At 41.8% G+C, this 15181-nt stretch overlaps 1 protein-coding gene across 2 annotated transcripts in view; it reads left to right on the forward strand.

Moving 5' to 3' along the window:
- Nucleotides 1-15181, forward strand: part of LOC127422653 (tyrosine-protein kinase ABL1-like) — a 68839-nt gene that overhangs the window by 38423 nt on the left and 15235 nt on the right. The window contains exons 1-2 of one of the 2 annotated variants that reach the window (XM_051666418.1): nucleotides 5282-5940; nucleotides 10589-10753. In XM_051666418.1, coding sequence (XP_051522378.1) covers nucleotides 5745-5940; nucleotides 10589-10753 — 361 coding nt within the window. In that variant the 5' untranslated portion in view covers nucleotides 5282-5744. Of the gene's footprint in view, nucleotides 1-5281; nucleotides 5941-10588; nucleotides 10754-15181 lie in introns of those variants that run through there. The other variant, XM_051666427.1, reaches the window with a different exon arrangement.

The following is a 15181-nucleotide window of genomic DNA, read 5'->3' on the forward strand; positions in this document are numbered from 1 at the left end:
CAAAGCACTGCAAAGGGTGGTGCGAACTGCCAGACACATCATCGGAGGTGAGCTTCCCTCTCTCCAGGACATATATACAAGGCGGTGTGTGAGAAAAGCTCGGAGGATCATCAGAGACTCCAGCCACCCGAGCCATGGGCTGTTCTCACTGCTACCATCAGGCAGGCGGTATCGCAGCATCAGGACCCGCACCAGCCGACTTCATGACAGCTTCTTCCCCCAAGCAATCAGACTTCTGAACTCTTGATCTCCCACGATCAAATACATCAGCACTGCACTTTATTACTCTTATATCTCACACCGGACTGTCATAAATTATATTATTATTATATTATAACAACTTAACAACTTACTATCAACCGACAGCCTGAATGTCAACACAGTACAATACAACCTACTGTACATTATATACTATATATTCTTTTTTTTATTGTATAATGTGTATTGTATACTGTACATTGTATGTTATTATTTGTATATTGTGTTGTGTGTAATTATGTGTATATTAGATTTTAAACTGTGTTGTAAATCTGATGTTTATTGTAAATTGTCTCATCACTGTCACGACTGCTATGTTGCTCGGAACTGCACCCAAGAATTTCACACACTATTGCACTTGTGTATATGGTTGTGTGACAATAAAAGTGATTTGATTTGATTTGAAAGAGGTTTTTTGTACCGATTACACAGTCTTTGTTTAATGGTTATATAATGGTTAATGGACTAGTTAGGTTAGGTGCTCATGTCCCTTTGTAATGTCCCTCCTAACCCTAATAGAGGGCATCAAGGGCAAACAAAGGAAAATATTTGCATGCTTTGCATGCAGCTCAGTTTGGCATGATGGTTTACTTTACAAACTCCTACAAATCGGCATTGGTGGGAAAACATTTGATATTATACAACCAATGTACGCAAAGAGTAAATGTGCAAGTGCATTCTTCCAGCAGAGCCATGGAGTGAGACAGAGATGCAGTCTGAGTCCGACTCTGTTCAGCAACTATATAAATGATCTTGCAGAAGCTCTTGAGCAGTCCAGCATCCCTGGTCTCACTGTACATGACACTGAAGTGAAATGTTGGCTGTATGCAAATGATCTTCTGCTGCTGTCACCTACAGCAGAAGGACTTCAGAGTCTCATGCTGCTGGAACAATATTGTCATGAATGGGCACTCACAGTCAACCTCGATAAAACCAGAGTTAGGCCATCAAAGCATTTTTTGCAGCTGAAAATGCCAGGCGCTCTTCTGAAAACGTCCAGCTGGTAGCACTTGAGAGCGCTTTGGAGGCGCAGCGTTTTGTCAGCTGAGACGCTTTGGTTGCTATGATACGGAATATCCATGGAAGTAATGTGTTACAAATACCTAATTTCACAGATAGTTTGTGTTATCATGAGTACTGAATGTAAAAATGTCAGCACAAGGAAGAATACTTGCTCTGGCTCTTGGTCTGGATGAAGGGAAGGCTGAAGCATTATTTTTCATATTAATATTGTGGTAGTCCGGGAATGTCATCTGTTACAGACATGAATACTCAGAGACCAGCAAACTTCTCCTCCATTGTTGTTCAGTCGTTGTACAAGTAGGATGTGACGGTGTGGTATTTGTCCCGCCTCTCCTCCACTGTGATTAGATGACTTGGTAAAAAGTGACAGTGACGAGCGCTGCGTTTTACCCAAAGTTTAAAATTTTAAAACTCTCTGTGACCAGAAAAAAACACCTAGTGCGCAGCGCTCAGTGTGGAATAGACGCTCAGTGCCTTGTCATGCTGCTGGCTTTTTTAAATACGTGGTGCTCCCATTGCAAACAATTGAAAAAATACGCTGGCCTCAGGAAAAAACGCTTTGGTGGACACACAGCCTTATGCTGTTCCAGAAGAAGACTAGATCTCAGGGAAACCGATTCCAGTTCACTTAGAGGAGAGGTCCTAAAACACAGTACCACTTACAGTTATCTGGGCATTGAAATAAGTGCATCTGAGGATTTAACCTGGCTGTAAATGCATTGAGTGAAAGGGCTCAGAGGGAATATTATGCCATCAAATCATGATTCGGCCATATAAAATTACCAATTACAACTTGGACAAAATTATATAATTCTATAATAAAACCAATACTACAATATGGATGTGAAATATGGGGACCCATGACAAATTTTCACCATTGTGATAAAACTTCAATAGAAAAAAATGCAGCTGGAATTTGCAAAAAACATTTTAGGTGTACATAGAAGCGCCTCAAACAGTGCCTACAGGGCTGAATTAGGTATATATACCTTAAACATTAACATTCAGAAAAGAGTCGTACAATTCTGGCATCACCTCAAACAGTCTGATCCAGAATCTATCAAATATAAAGCCCTCATCACCAATGAAACCCCTGCTGTATCACACTTTCTGAATATTCTCACACTGACCCTTGTTAATGAAAGCAAATTTGATATCCACTCCAATTACAAATCTAAACATTTTGTTAAAGAAATTGATAAAAACCTAAAACATTAAAAACTGAATTTGGGGGGCCTGGGTAGCTCAGTGAGTAAAGACACTGACTACCACACCTGGAGCCGCGAGTTTGAATCCAGGGCATGCTGAGTGACTCCAGCCAGGTCTCCTAAGCAACCAAATTGGCCCAGTTGCTACGGTGGGTAGAGTCACATTGGGTAACCTCCTTGTGGTCGCTATAATGTGTGGTTCTCACTCTCGGTGGGGCATGTGGTGAGTTGTGCGTGGATGCGGAGTATAGCGTGGGCCTCTACACGCGCTATGTTTCAGTGGTAACGCGCTCAACAAGCCACGTGATAAGATGCGCGGATTGACGGTATCAGATGTGGAAGCAACTGAGATTCATCATCCTCCAACCAGATTGAGGCGAGTCACTACGCCACCACGAGGACATAGAGCACATTGGGAATTGGGCATTCCAAATTGGGGAGAAAATGGGAGGAAAAAAAACTGAATTTGAACACCACAACAAACTTCAAAGCTATTCGGCCCTAAACAGAACTACCAGATTCGCAAATTACTTATCAATTAAAAAATTTTAAGAAAACAAAAAGATTCTGTCTAAATATAGACTAAGTGACCATGATCTAGAGAGAGAGCGAGGAAGACATCACAGGTCCTGGTTACCGAGAGAACAGAGGATATGCAGACAGTGTGATACAAACCAAATAGGAGATGAGAAATACTTCCTTTTTATTTTCCCAAAGTACCACACTGTAAGAGAAACATTCTTTAGCCAATTTGAAACATTTCATCATTTGTTCCATAAACTGTCTGATACAGAGAAACTCACATATGTACTTGAGAAGATGACAACACAACCACCATAGCTGCTAAATATGTGTCTGCCATTCACAATATAAGAAATAGTTAAGTAATTTTGTGTCGTTTCATGTGTCACTCTTCTTTTTTCGCTTTTACTTATTGTATTATTGCATCTTTTTTGTTATTTATTTATTTATTTAAAAATATATATATACAGTTGAAGTCATTAAAACTCATTTTTTAACCACTCCACAGATTTAATATTAGCAAACTATAGTTTTGGCAATTCGTTTAAGACATCTACTTTGTGGATGACACGAGTAATTTTTCCAACAATTGTTTACAGACAGATTGTTTCACTTTTAATTGATTATATCACAATTCCAGTGGGTCAGAAGTTTACATACACTAAGTTAACTGTGCCTTTAAGCAGCTTGGAAAATTCCAGAAAATGATGTTAATCCTTTAGACAATTAGCCAATTAGCTTCTTAAAGGAGGTGTACTGAATTGGAGGTGTACCTGTGGATGTATTTTAAGGCCTACCTTCAAACTCAGTGCCTCTTTGCTTGACATCATGGGAAAATAAAAAAAAAATCAGCCAAGACCTCAGAAAAAAAAATTGTGGACCTCCACATGTCTGATTCATCCTTGGGAGCAATTTCCAAATGCCTGAAGGTACCACGTTCATCTGTACAAACAATAGTACACAAGTATAAACAACATGGGACCATGCAGCTATCATACCGCTCAGGAAGGAGACGCATTCTGTCTCCTAGAGGTATTTTGGTGCGAAAAGTGCAAATCAATCCCAGAACAGCAGCACCTTGTGAAAATGCTGGAGGAAACGGGTATACAAGTATCTATATCCACAGTAAAACGAGTCCTATATCGACATAACCTGAAAGGCTGCTCAGCAATGAAGAACCCACTGCTCCAAAACTGCCATAAAAAAAGCCAGAATACAGTTTGCAAGTGCACATGGGGACAAAGATCTTACTTTTTGGAGAAATGTCCTCTGGTCTAATGAAACAAATATTGAACTGTTTGGCCATAATGACCATCGTTATGTTTGGAGGAAAAAGGGTGAGGCTTGCAAGCCGAAGAACACCATCCCAACCGTGAAGCATGGGGGTGGCAGCATCATGTTGTGGGGGTGCTTTGCTGCAGGAGGGACTGCTGCACTTCACAAAATAGATGGCATCATGAGGAAGGAAAATTATGTGGAGATATTGAAGCAACATCTCAAGTCATCAGCCAGGAAGTTAAAGCTCGGTCACAAATGGATCTTCTAAATGGACAATGACCCCAAGCATACCTCCAAAGTTGTGGCAAAATGGCTTAAGGACAACAAAGTCAAGATACTGGAGTGGCCATCACTAAGCCCTGACCTCAGTCTGATAGAAAATTTGTGGGCAGAACTGAAAAAGCGTGTGTGAGCAAGGAGGACTACAAACCTGACTCAGTTACACCAGTTCTGTCTGGAGGAATGGGCCAAAATTCCAGCAACTTATTGTGAGAAGCTTGTGGAAGGATACCCAAAACATTTGACCCAAGTTAAACAATTTAAAGGCAATACTGCCAAATACTAACTAAGTGTATGTAAACTTATGACCCACTGGTAATGTGATGAAAGAAATAAAAGCTGAAATAAATAATTCTCTCTACTATTATTCTTACATTTCACATTCTTAAAATAAAGGAGTGATCCTAACTGACCTAAGACAGGGAATGTTTTCTACGATTAAATGTCAGGAATTGTGAAAAACCGAGTTTAAATATATTTGGCTAAGGTGTATGTAAACTTCTGACTTCAACTATAGAAATAACTTTGTAATGCTTTGGCAATACTTTTAGAAAACTGTCATGCCAATAAAGCTAAATTGAATTGAATTGAGACAGAGAGAGAGAGAGAGAGAGAGAGAGAGAGAGAGAGAGAGTGGTGTTTAGGAGGGGCTTGTGAAGCTGAAAGACAAAGGCAGATTCCAGTTACACTCGCTCATAGCAGATAATGTTGCTCAGCAGGACTGCTGCATGTTTTTCAGTGTGTGTGTGTGGAGATGGGCGGGTCCAGTGCGCTGATGTCATCGAGTCCAGCGGTGTGATCCTGAAAGGGCCTCTTTGTTGGCAGGGTTCAGCACGAGCGTCCTGCTTTTCCTGTTAATCGACACTCGGATGACACGAGCGCTCAATGCCATGATAAACACAACACACACATCAAAGTAGTGATTCAGCGTTCAAACACGTTTGTTTGGAAGAACTCTCCATTTGGATGGCTGAAAGATCCTCTCTGGAAAAAGAAACCGAGTGAAACTGGACCGGGAAAAAATGGAGCCTCTTTCTCTGGAAGTTTGCTAGAAGTGGAAGCAGCTGTGGGTTCAAGATGTCAAGCTTTTTATCAGGAAAACCCATCGTTGACTTTATCCTCATTTTATAAATGACATTAAAACATCTAGGAAATAATTTGTGGTGAAACTTTTACATGTGTTTGGGTGGTTACATTTTTTTTAACAAACGTTTGGTAAAGGAGAGCACGGAAATATCGTTCAAGAGCAACTGGAATAATTATTTTAAGAGGGCGTGTTGGAAGCAAATGAAAATGTTGGAGATTTGTCTGAAATTGGTGGGCTGTAAATCCAAAAAAGGTCTTTCCTCGTCTTCTAGCTGTTACTTTGAAGGTAAGAATTTGTGATTGCATTTGTGTGTGTGTGTGCCTGAATTCATAGAGCCTTGAGTTCATCCAGATGATCAGATGGACAGATGAGGGGTTGATGGTCTTGTGAAATCACAGGCCTCGACTCTCCGTCTGTGTGTTTGGAAAGTGGAGGAGGGGACGTGCGAGAGGAACGCCAGACACACTGGCTCACCGTTACAGAAAGAGAGGAAAGAACGAGGAAGGAGAGAACACTGGGAAATCTGATTCCTGCCTTGAGAGATCCATTCACTGTGTGCTGTTTGAAGTTTGGACACATCTGTGCATTTCTGCAAGCCAACAAGAAGTTCATTTGAAAATGTCACTGAATGATTGGTTTACTGTCAATTTTCATTGCACATTAAATTGTCAGCAAAACAATTTGAGGTTGAATTGAAAAATATACATGAGAATGTTTTAATATTTGTCATGTTTAATGACAGCACCGCACGTACAAGCAGACAGGTATGATGATGATCATGTTATCCAGCATGATTTGAGAATTTGAGCATCTTGTGTGCTTCGATGGAAGAAATAAAATCTGACCATCTGAACAAAGAATTCACATGATCAGTGTCACTAATTTACCTACATTTGATTAGAGACCTAAATTATTGCAGAATCCAACCCGGTCTCATGACAAGTCGTAATAAAAGACTTTTACTCCCATAGAGAAAAATAAATGGACATGACTCAGACATGACTATTAGTAACCTTATAAAAGTTGTTTTATTTTACATGGAGACTTCCTTGGAGATTTTCCTTAACGCATTTAGAATTTTTAAACTGGTGATGGCGTTATAGAAACCCCAAGTTTGTCTGGGGGCTATTCATACCCACCTCTATCAGTGTACCAAATTTTGCCATGAATGGTTCACAGGGCTGCCATAGACACCTGTTGGGGGGGAGGAAGAAGAAAACTAACAAATACAGTGCCCGCCCACTTTTTCAGCCATCTGGGTTCTGGAAGCATTTTTCCCATTCATTTTTACCATTTTACCAGGCTTTTCATAAAGTGTTGTGCACCATGAACCGAACCAAACCAACCAGCTCCGAGGTGAATCACAATATTACAAACTTTGATTTGAAGCTGAGAAGAATTTATTGGGCATGTCATAAAACATTGATATATCGATGTTTTATGTTTTATTGTTATATTATCTATATATTTTGGAGGCATCGATATATTAAAATTAGCCGACATTTAAATTAGAAGCCCGATTGGTGTGCTTTCCAATTCACTCAGTTGGCCTCTGTTTAACAGTCTGGCGTTATAGCATTGTGAGACCACAAGAGGGCAATATACCATTTACTGAAGGCGTTTACAATCACAAACACACAAAACTAAACACAGGATGAGCTGATGTGGTGCAGCAGATGGCAGTCCAGATGTACGAAGATTTTTGTGTTTCAATGAACAAATGAACAAAGTGACATTGATGAGTTTGTGTAGTGTATGAAACTGGTGTAACTGTGCAAACTGAACGATTAGAAATGGCGATGTCTATTATGGAATTTCTCTGTATGTAACACTGAATAGGTCTTTCATTCAAGCTGTCAAACCACAAAAAAAAAAAGAAAAAAAGAATTGTAACTGAAAATATGTTTGTAAAGTAGAGCCTGACTGATATGGGATTTTTGAGACCGATACCGATTTTTAGAGGGGGGAAATTCACGGATTACCGATATGGTGGCCGATATAGTTAATTTTTTAGCTGGAATGAAAACAGACCATTTCTATGTGGATTATTCACCGATTTTGGACCGATATGACTATGCAAAGTTACTCAGAAGGCTGCTTTCTTAAATATTTTTATCAAAGAATATTTGACATTATTATTATACATTGTCAACAAATTCTAGAAATGAACACTGAGAAAATAAATAAAAATACAATAAATAGCTTAATAAACATCAGTACTGTATGTTCAAAATCAGTCAGTTGCTGAACATTTAAATAAAGAATAAATAAAAATAAAATAAATAGCCAAATAAACATCAGTATTACTGTTTAGTATCAGTCAAATGCTGACTATACTAATACTGCCAGTCAAATAGGGGCAGGTTGTAAAACAAGAAGTATTTACACCTGCCGAGTCAAGAGATAAACAGTGGCAGTGGTGTTACACCGTATTCTGCTATACAAGTTCAGGGGAAATTTTCAACAGTGGAAAACCAGACTTTTAAATATTACATTTTATAAATGACACGACTGGAATTGTTCGGTTGAAGGGGGTACCAAACTGTGAATCCTTAACAAAACAGTTTGGTGAATACATGTTTACACATTAGCTTCCACTCGGCTAACAAGCAATGAAAGTAGCTACGTGGTTAGCTAGTTAGCTATAAGCTCGTTGTCATGGAGAGTAAAAGATGGACCAGCATTGCATCTCACCAACTAGGTAACAGCGTAGCGTGAAATCAACACTCAACAGACACAATCCACCACCGCACTGTTGTCTACTGAGCTACAAAAAGATGCTCTAAAGTTTACCTTTCAATCTGCTACATTACTGACTGCACTGACAAACTATAGCTGGCTAACAGATGTGATAAACATGAGTGACATGGTTGTCAGGGACAGGGTTAACGTTATATTAGTAATATTGAAAAGGGAAAATGATGGGGTCATTGTTTATTAAGTTTCCAGTATGTATTTAACAGACTAGTTAACAACTTACCGTGATGACACCGCTTAACTCCGCCCTGTCTGCAGAGCCGCCGTCAGCTCTGTAAACAATGGAGTCGGAACACGCTTTGCTGGACAAACTACGTAATGACATCAATTCTAAAGCATTGTTTTCTGCATTATATGTTCTGAAAAAAGTTTTCGTATCTGTGCATATCGGTAAACATATACGCCGATGCCAATATATCGGTGAAAGGCTAATATATAGGGCGGGCACTATTGTAAAGACAGACTATTGTGTTATGAGCAGCACAATTTATTTCTTAAAAAAATCTTGATATTGTATATCAATAATCATTGGGAAAATCTTCCGATTATCGATGCGTGAAAAGGGCAGCGATCCCAAGCCTAGTACTTAAAAATCAGACAAAAAGACAAAGATACAAGACTGTGTACTTAACTTCTTTAATGAGGGAATGAACTAAAATCCCATGAAGCATTGCAAAATGATGTAATTAAATTAAAAACAATGGAAAAATATAAAACTATTGATTTAATGTTGTTGATTAGAAGTATAAAAAGAATATATGTTAATTTTATAGCAAAATATATACAAATATATCAGTAGTTTGAAAGTGAAGGGACAGCGACTCGTCATTCACAGTGCGTCGTGGGAGTGGGCGGAGCTGCTTGACTTATTTGGCTGGCTTTGTTGGCTGCAGTTCTCTGTTGGCATGATTTTTAGTTGAAGTTGAAATAACATGGACTGATTTCTTCGACAGAAGCATATACTATCAATAAACAACCTCAAGTATTCATCTAATTTAAAATAAAAATGCACAAAACTGAATGCAAAAACTGCATTTTAGATGTGTGCCAAGAAAAGATGATGACTTGTGTGGAGGTCTTTGGCCACTGCATCTTGCACTCTCGTCAGTGTCTCACAGCACAAGGGACCGTTAACAGAACCAGTTTTGTGTCCATCTGAGCTCCTTTCCCTATTGTTTTAGCGCAGAGGAATGCATATTACAGAACTCAGAGGTCTCAGGATACACTTTTAAAAGTTGACATTCTTTTTACCTTACACAGCATCTAAAAATGTGCCGCTTCTGTGCGAAACTCAAAAACAGCTGGACGCGGCGCAATGGTTGTCAAAGTTCTCTTAATATACAGCTTTGATTTAAAAATCCTGTGATCACTGATGTCCTGTAGCTCTTTCCCCTAACTGAAATAATGCCTTTAAATAAAAGTAAAAAAGTTACATTTTGTTTCTCACCCTTTGGACAGCCCTATCATTCAATACATAATTTACTGCACGTGTGTGTGTGTGTGTGTGTGTGTTTGTGCGCTCAGATTTCACATTTATGATTTTAACTCAAAATTCAGTGCTGTTCATAGTGATGGATTACAGTTGGGTGAATTTGGCCTGCGTTTGGACTCATGCTAGTTTGACTTGCGTTTAATGTACATCAGAGAATGTTTCATCAAATGAGTTTATGCGAGTTCATGTGACATGACGAGCTGTGTGACATTCTGTACTTGATCAAAAACTATTTAGAAAGCATTTTTATAATTCTATAAAAGGTCATTTAAATGTTGAAAACTTAGAGTGACCATTTACAGCATCTTAAATATGCACCTTCCCTTATGAAAAAGTTGATGTCCATGTAATTTGTGGATTGGTGTGGTGTGTTTGATAGTTTCCTGTGAATCATATCACTGTCTGTTACACACGGGTCACATCGCATGAAGTCATCACTTATATAAATGACTCTGGTATTTCAGCAGCATCAGGACTTTTCTATGTGCTAGTCTTCATGTCATGTGAGGATGCTCTGGAATTGTATACGTTTCATCAACACAGTCTCCATGAATGTGTAATATGACTAAATAAACATTCAACAAATCAAAAAAGTTTCTCCATAAATCAGCGTGGAAATTACAGGAAAAATTCTGCAGCTTCAGTGTGTTCAGTGTCTTATATTGACCTTTGTTTTTTTTGCAGAAGCTTTGCAGCGGCCGGATTTCGAGCCGCCTGGTCTTTCTGAAGCCGCGCGCTGGAACTCCAAAGAGAATCTGCTGTCAGGACCCAGTGAAAATGACCCCAACCTGTTCGTAGCACTCTATGACTTTGTGGCGAGCGGTGACAACACACTGAGCATCACCAAAGGTGAGAGAGACATTCATATTTATCATTTGAACACTTCAGAATTTGAACATATTCTTGTTTTTGATAGTACTGGGAGAAGCCATTGTGTGCTGTATTTAGCAGCAGTGTGAGGTCACATGAGCCCAGTAATTCACATTTTATACTCAACATATCCGTTCTTTCCATTCTGCCTGTGAACAACAACTACAGCTGTCCAGATGCCTGTCATTGCATAAGATCTTAAACATCATGACAGTGAGAGAGAATAACTGCAAAGATAAAGTTTAACTTATACTTGACTGAGCTTTTTAATGGTCTATTATTAGTGGTGTTTTTAGGTAACACAACACTATTTGAACAAACCCCAAACTCTTAAGTATCAAACTAAAGAATGATACCTAATTATGCGGCTTGTTGAGATGTGCTATTACTTATCAAACTATTTTTGTCGGGTGGACAATAAAATGGTTCAAAATCCCATAGACTTACATTGAAGGAGGGACCCGAGTCATAATTAGAGAGCAGGGTAGGGTTCAACCAGCTGTGTATAAAGTCTCACTTAAGGGATAATTCACCCAAAAATGAAAATTCAGCCATTGTTTATTCACCCCTGTGTTGTTATAACCCTGTATGGCTTTCTTTCTTTTTCTTAACACAAAGGGAGAAATTGTGAAAAAAATATTGCTCAGTGATGTCATACAATGGCAGTTTATGGTGACCACTTTTTCAAGCTTCAAAAGAACACAAAAATATAATTCAGAAGTCTAATAAATTATTCCATGTGACTCATGATTGTTATGAAAGCATATGATAAGATTTGGTGAGAAAGAAACCGAAATATAATTTATTATTTAATGAAAATGTTCACTGACCGTTGATCTGCTGTGCACGTTTATGATAGGACACGAGATCAACAGCAAACGACACATGATAAAAGGTATATTTTCTACAACCCCAATTCCAAAAAAGTTGGGACAGTATGAAAAATGCTAATAAAAACAAAAAAGAGTGATTTGTAAATTATAATCACCCTTTGCAAAGCACTACAACTACACATATGAAGTTTTTCCCTGTGAATTTCCTTGTTTTTTGAAAATGTACAGTAATTTTAATCAGATGATAGCACCACACTCCAAAAAAGTTGAGACAGAGGCAATTTAAGACTAATAACAATTTGACGAATTAAAATAAGGCAAACAGGAGATGTTAAACGGGTGAGGCAGTCGTGCCATAGTATATAAGGACGAGCAACGGGACATTCTATTGATCATTTGTTTTCTATTTTTGGCATCACACGGTAACTTCGTCCGCTGTGAACTGATACCGGTCCAAAAATGCCTACATTTGTCAACTACAAACTCTTCAGACATGTTTAGTAAGTTCTGTTCTCTGTTTTGTGTGCAGTTGTGTTGTGTTCTGTCATCACTATCGTTGTGGAGGACGTGTATTTAGATAAACAAAACGAGTTTTCACTTGAGCGCCCGAATGTCGCAAGGGGGCTACATGAACTGTTGCTCTCTTGCCCTATCATGAATATGCACAGGTAGAGTTGGGGTACTTGAGACCTCCGTGAAGTTGGCACCCCATATAATTAAATCATCTCCAAAACTATCTGTGGCAGTGGGGGTGTGGTCAAGCATCCGTCCGGAGAGAGAGAAAGCGGTAAGGGCGCTTGCACCTGAGCTAGATTATGTTTAACACCTGTCTCTAATTCCAGTGAGCATGGGGAGAGTGGCATATAACCAGCCACGCCACCAGCAGCAGGGTGAGAGAGTCTGGCACAAAAAAGGCCACGGTGTACCCGAAGCTGAAGCGGTTTAATCTGTTACGTGTGTGAAACTGATGTGTTGAGGTTATTACGTTCCTGTGAAGCTGATGTGTTTGTTTGACTACCTGCTGAGTTTGTGAACTTGAAAAATCTTGAAGTGGCCGATTAAAAATCTTACCTGTGCCAGAAGAAACCCTGCTTCCCTGTGTCTACTTCCTTCCTGCTGTTGAGTTGTCTCACACTGGTGCCGAATCCCGGGATCCTGAAGTACTCCCCATGGAGTCCTTGCAGTTGGCCGAGATCCTCAGGTCCCTCGCCGGCCTACACCAGTCACACCAACAGTCTCTGCTTGAGCTACTTCAAGACCAGGATCGTCGGTTCTTTGAGATCCTCAGAGCTCAGGCAGAGGACCGGCATGCGATTCGGAGCCTCCTCAGCCAGGAGAGAACCCCGGCCGCGTCCCCGGACAGCCACAGCCTCCTGCCCCCACCCACGCTCTTGAAGATGGGGTGGATGATGACCCGGAAGCCTTCCTCGATTTATTCGAGTGCACCGCTGAGATCTGGAGCTGGCCGCGTGATCAGTGGGCGGCCAGACTCCTCCCATTGCTGTCCGGGGAAGCCCAGCTTGCTGCCCAACAACTGCTGGCGGCTAACCTCCTGGCCTATGAAGACCTCAAAAAGTCCATCTTGCAGCGGGTTGGCCACAGTCCAGAGCAGTACTGCCAGCACTTCCGAACCATGAAGCTGGAGAAGAGTGGCCGCCCGTTTGCCTTCACCCAGTGGCTCCGAGACGCCTGCCGGAAATGGCTGCTGGCGGGGGATCGCGACGTTGTGGGAGTTGTCGACCAGGTGGTGCTGGAGCAGCTAATCCATTGACTGCCAAGAGGAACGGTAGAGTGGGTCCAGTGCCTCCGACTGGCATATGGCGGCATACCCGCGGGCGGAAGAGCCCTCCCACTCTCTCTCCCCTCCCTCTGTGTTTTCCCCACTCGCTTCACCCTCCCCTCTTCACTCTCACTCTTCTCTCTCCCCAGAGCCGGTTCCTGCCCCATGGAGGTGAGGAGTCCCACCACCAAAGCCCGTTCCCCGCACGTGGGGTTTTGCATCACCCTCAGCCTCGACAAAGCCCTGCCGCTCTCCCCCTCAGGTGGATTGTCCGCCGACGCAGGTGTGGGAATGGCGCCTGAGCCGGTCTGCTGGAGTTGCGGGGATCCGGGACACTTCCGGGATCAGTGCCCTGTGATGGAGCTGGGAACGGTGGTCCGGATCCCCGACATTCCACAGGCTGCCCCGATCGGGCCAGAGCGTACCGGATACCGGTAAGTGTCAAGGGGTGTACTCACCAAGCATTGGTGGACACGGGTTGTAATCAAACCACTATCCACCAACGCATGGTTCAACTCAAGGCTTTGGGCACAGCTAAAATGGTAAGGGTGAAATGTGTGCATGGGGATATTCACAACTACCCTGTGGTGACACTTATGATTAAATTCTGGGGAACAAAACATAGAGTGGAGGCCGCGGTTAGTTCCTGCCTCATCCATCTGCTGATTTTGGGGACTAATTGGCCTGAATTTAGAAATCTATTAAAGGGAATATGCGTGGATGGGTCCTGCACAAAAGCGGTGAGATGTGAAATGTGTGATGCGCTGGCAGGGGAGGCGGAGCCGGGGCCGTCTGCATCTGCTCCACATCAGAATGATGTGAGGGGGGGAGAGTCTACAGCCCCTCCCATCCTCAGAGGATTTCCCAAAGGGGATTTCCCTTTGGAGCAGTTGTGAGACGAAACCCTCAAGCACGCCTTTGACCAAGTGAGAGTGATCGATGGTCAACAACTCCAGCCGAATGTTGCCCTTTCATATCTGTTTTTCGCAATTATAAACGAGCGGTTGTATAGAGTGATGCAGGACGCTCAAACAAAGGATTATACAACCCAGCTCTTAATACTGCGGAGCCGTCCGGAAATGGTATTCCAGGCAGCTCAATATAATCCCATGGCGGGTCACCTAGGGGAAAGAGAAACACTGAACCGCCTAATAGCCCGTTTCTATTGGCCGGGCATTGGCGGCGATGTCCGCAGGTGGTGTGCGGCATGCCGCGAATGTCAGCTGGTGAATCCACCGGCCACACCAAAAGCGCCATTGTGCCCCCTTCCGCTGATCGAGGTCCCCTTCGAGAGAATTGGAATGGACCTCGTCGGGCCATTAGAGTGGTCAGCATGCGGACACCGCTTTGTACTGGTCCTAGTGGACTATGCAATGCGATATCCAGAAGCGGTGCCTCTACGCAACATCTCAGCACGCAGTGTTGTGGAGGCACTCTTCAAAATAATCTCCCGGGTGGGGATTCCGAAAGAAATCCTCACCGATAAGGGCACAACCTTTATGTCCCAGACACTACGCGAGCTTTACGAATTGGGCATCAATCTGCACCAGCGTTTACCATCCACAAACAGATGGCCTGGTGGAGCGATTTAATAAAACCCTTTCAGCACCACATCGAGACCAAGCCGGGGAGCGGTGGTACGGAGCTGTCCCTACCATTTGCCCGAGCACAAAAAGAAAATTGTCTGGGAAAAATTGGATGCAATGCTCGATATGGGGGTAATAGAGGAATCCCACAGCGATTGGACCAGCCCGGTTGTTCTAGTTCCTAAGAGAAACGGGTCTGTACGGTTCT

This window comes from Myxocyprinus asiaticus, chromosome 3, assembly GCF_019703515.2.
Source record: "Myxocyprinus asiaticus isolate MX2 ecotype Aquarium Trade chromosome 3, UBuf_Myxa_2, whole genome shotgun sequence".
Classification (NCBI taxonomy): domain Eukaryota; kingdom Metazoa; phylum Chordata; class Actinopteri; order Cypriniformes; family Catostomidae; genus Myxocyprinus; species Myxocyprinus asiaticus.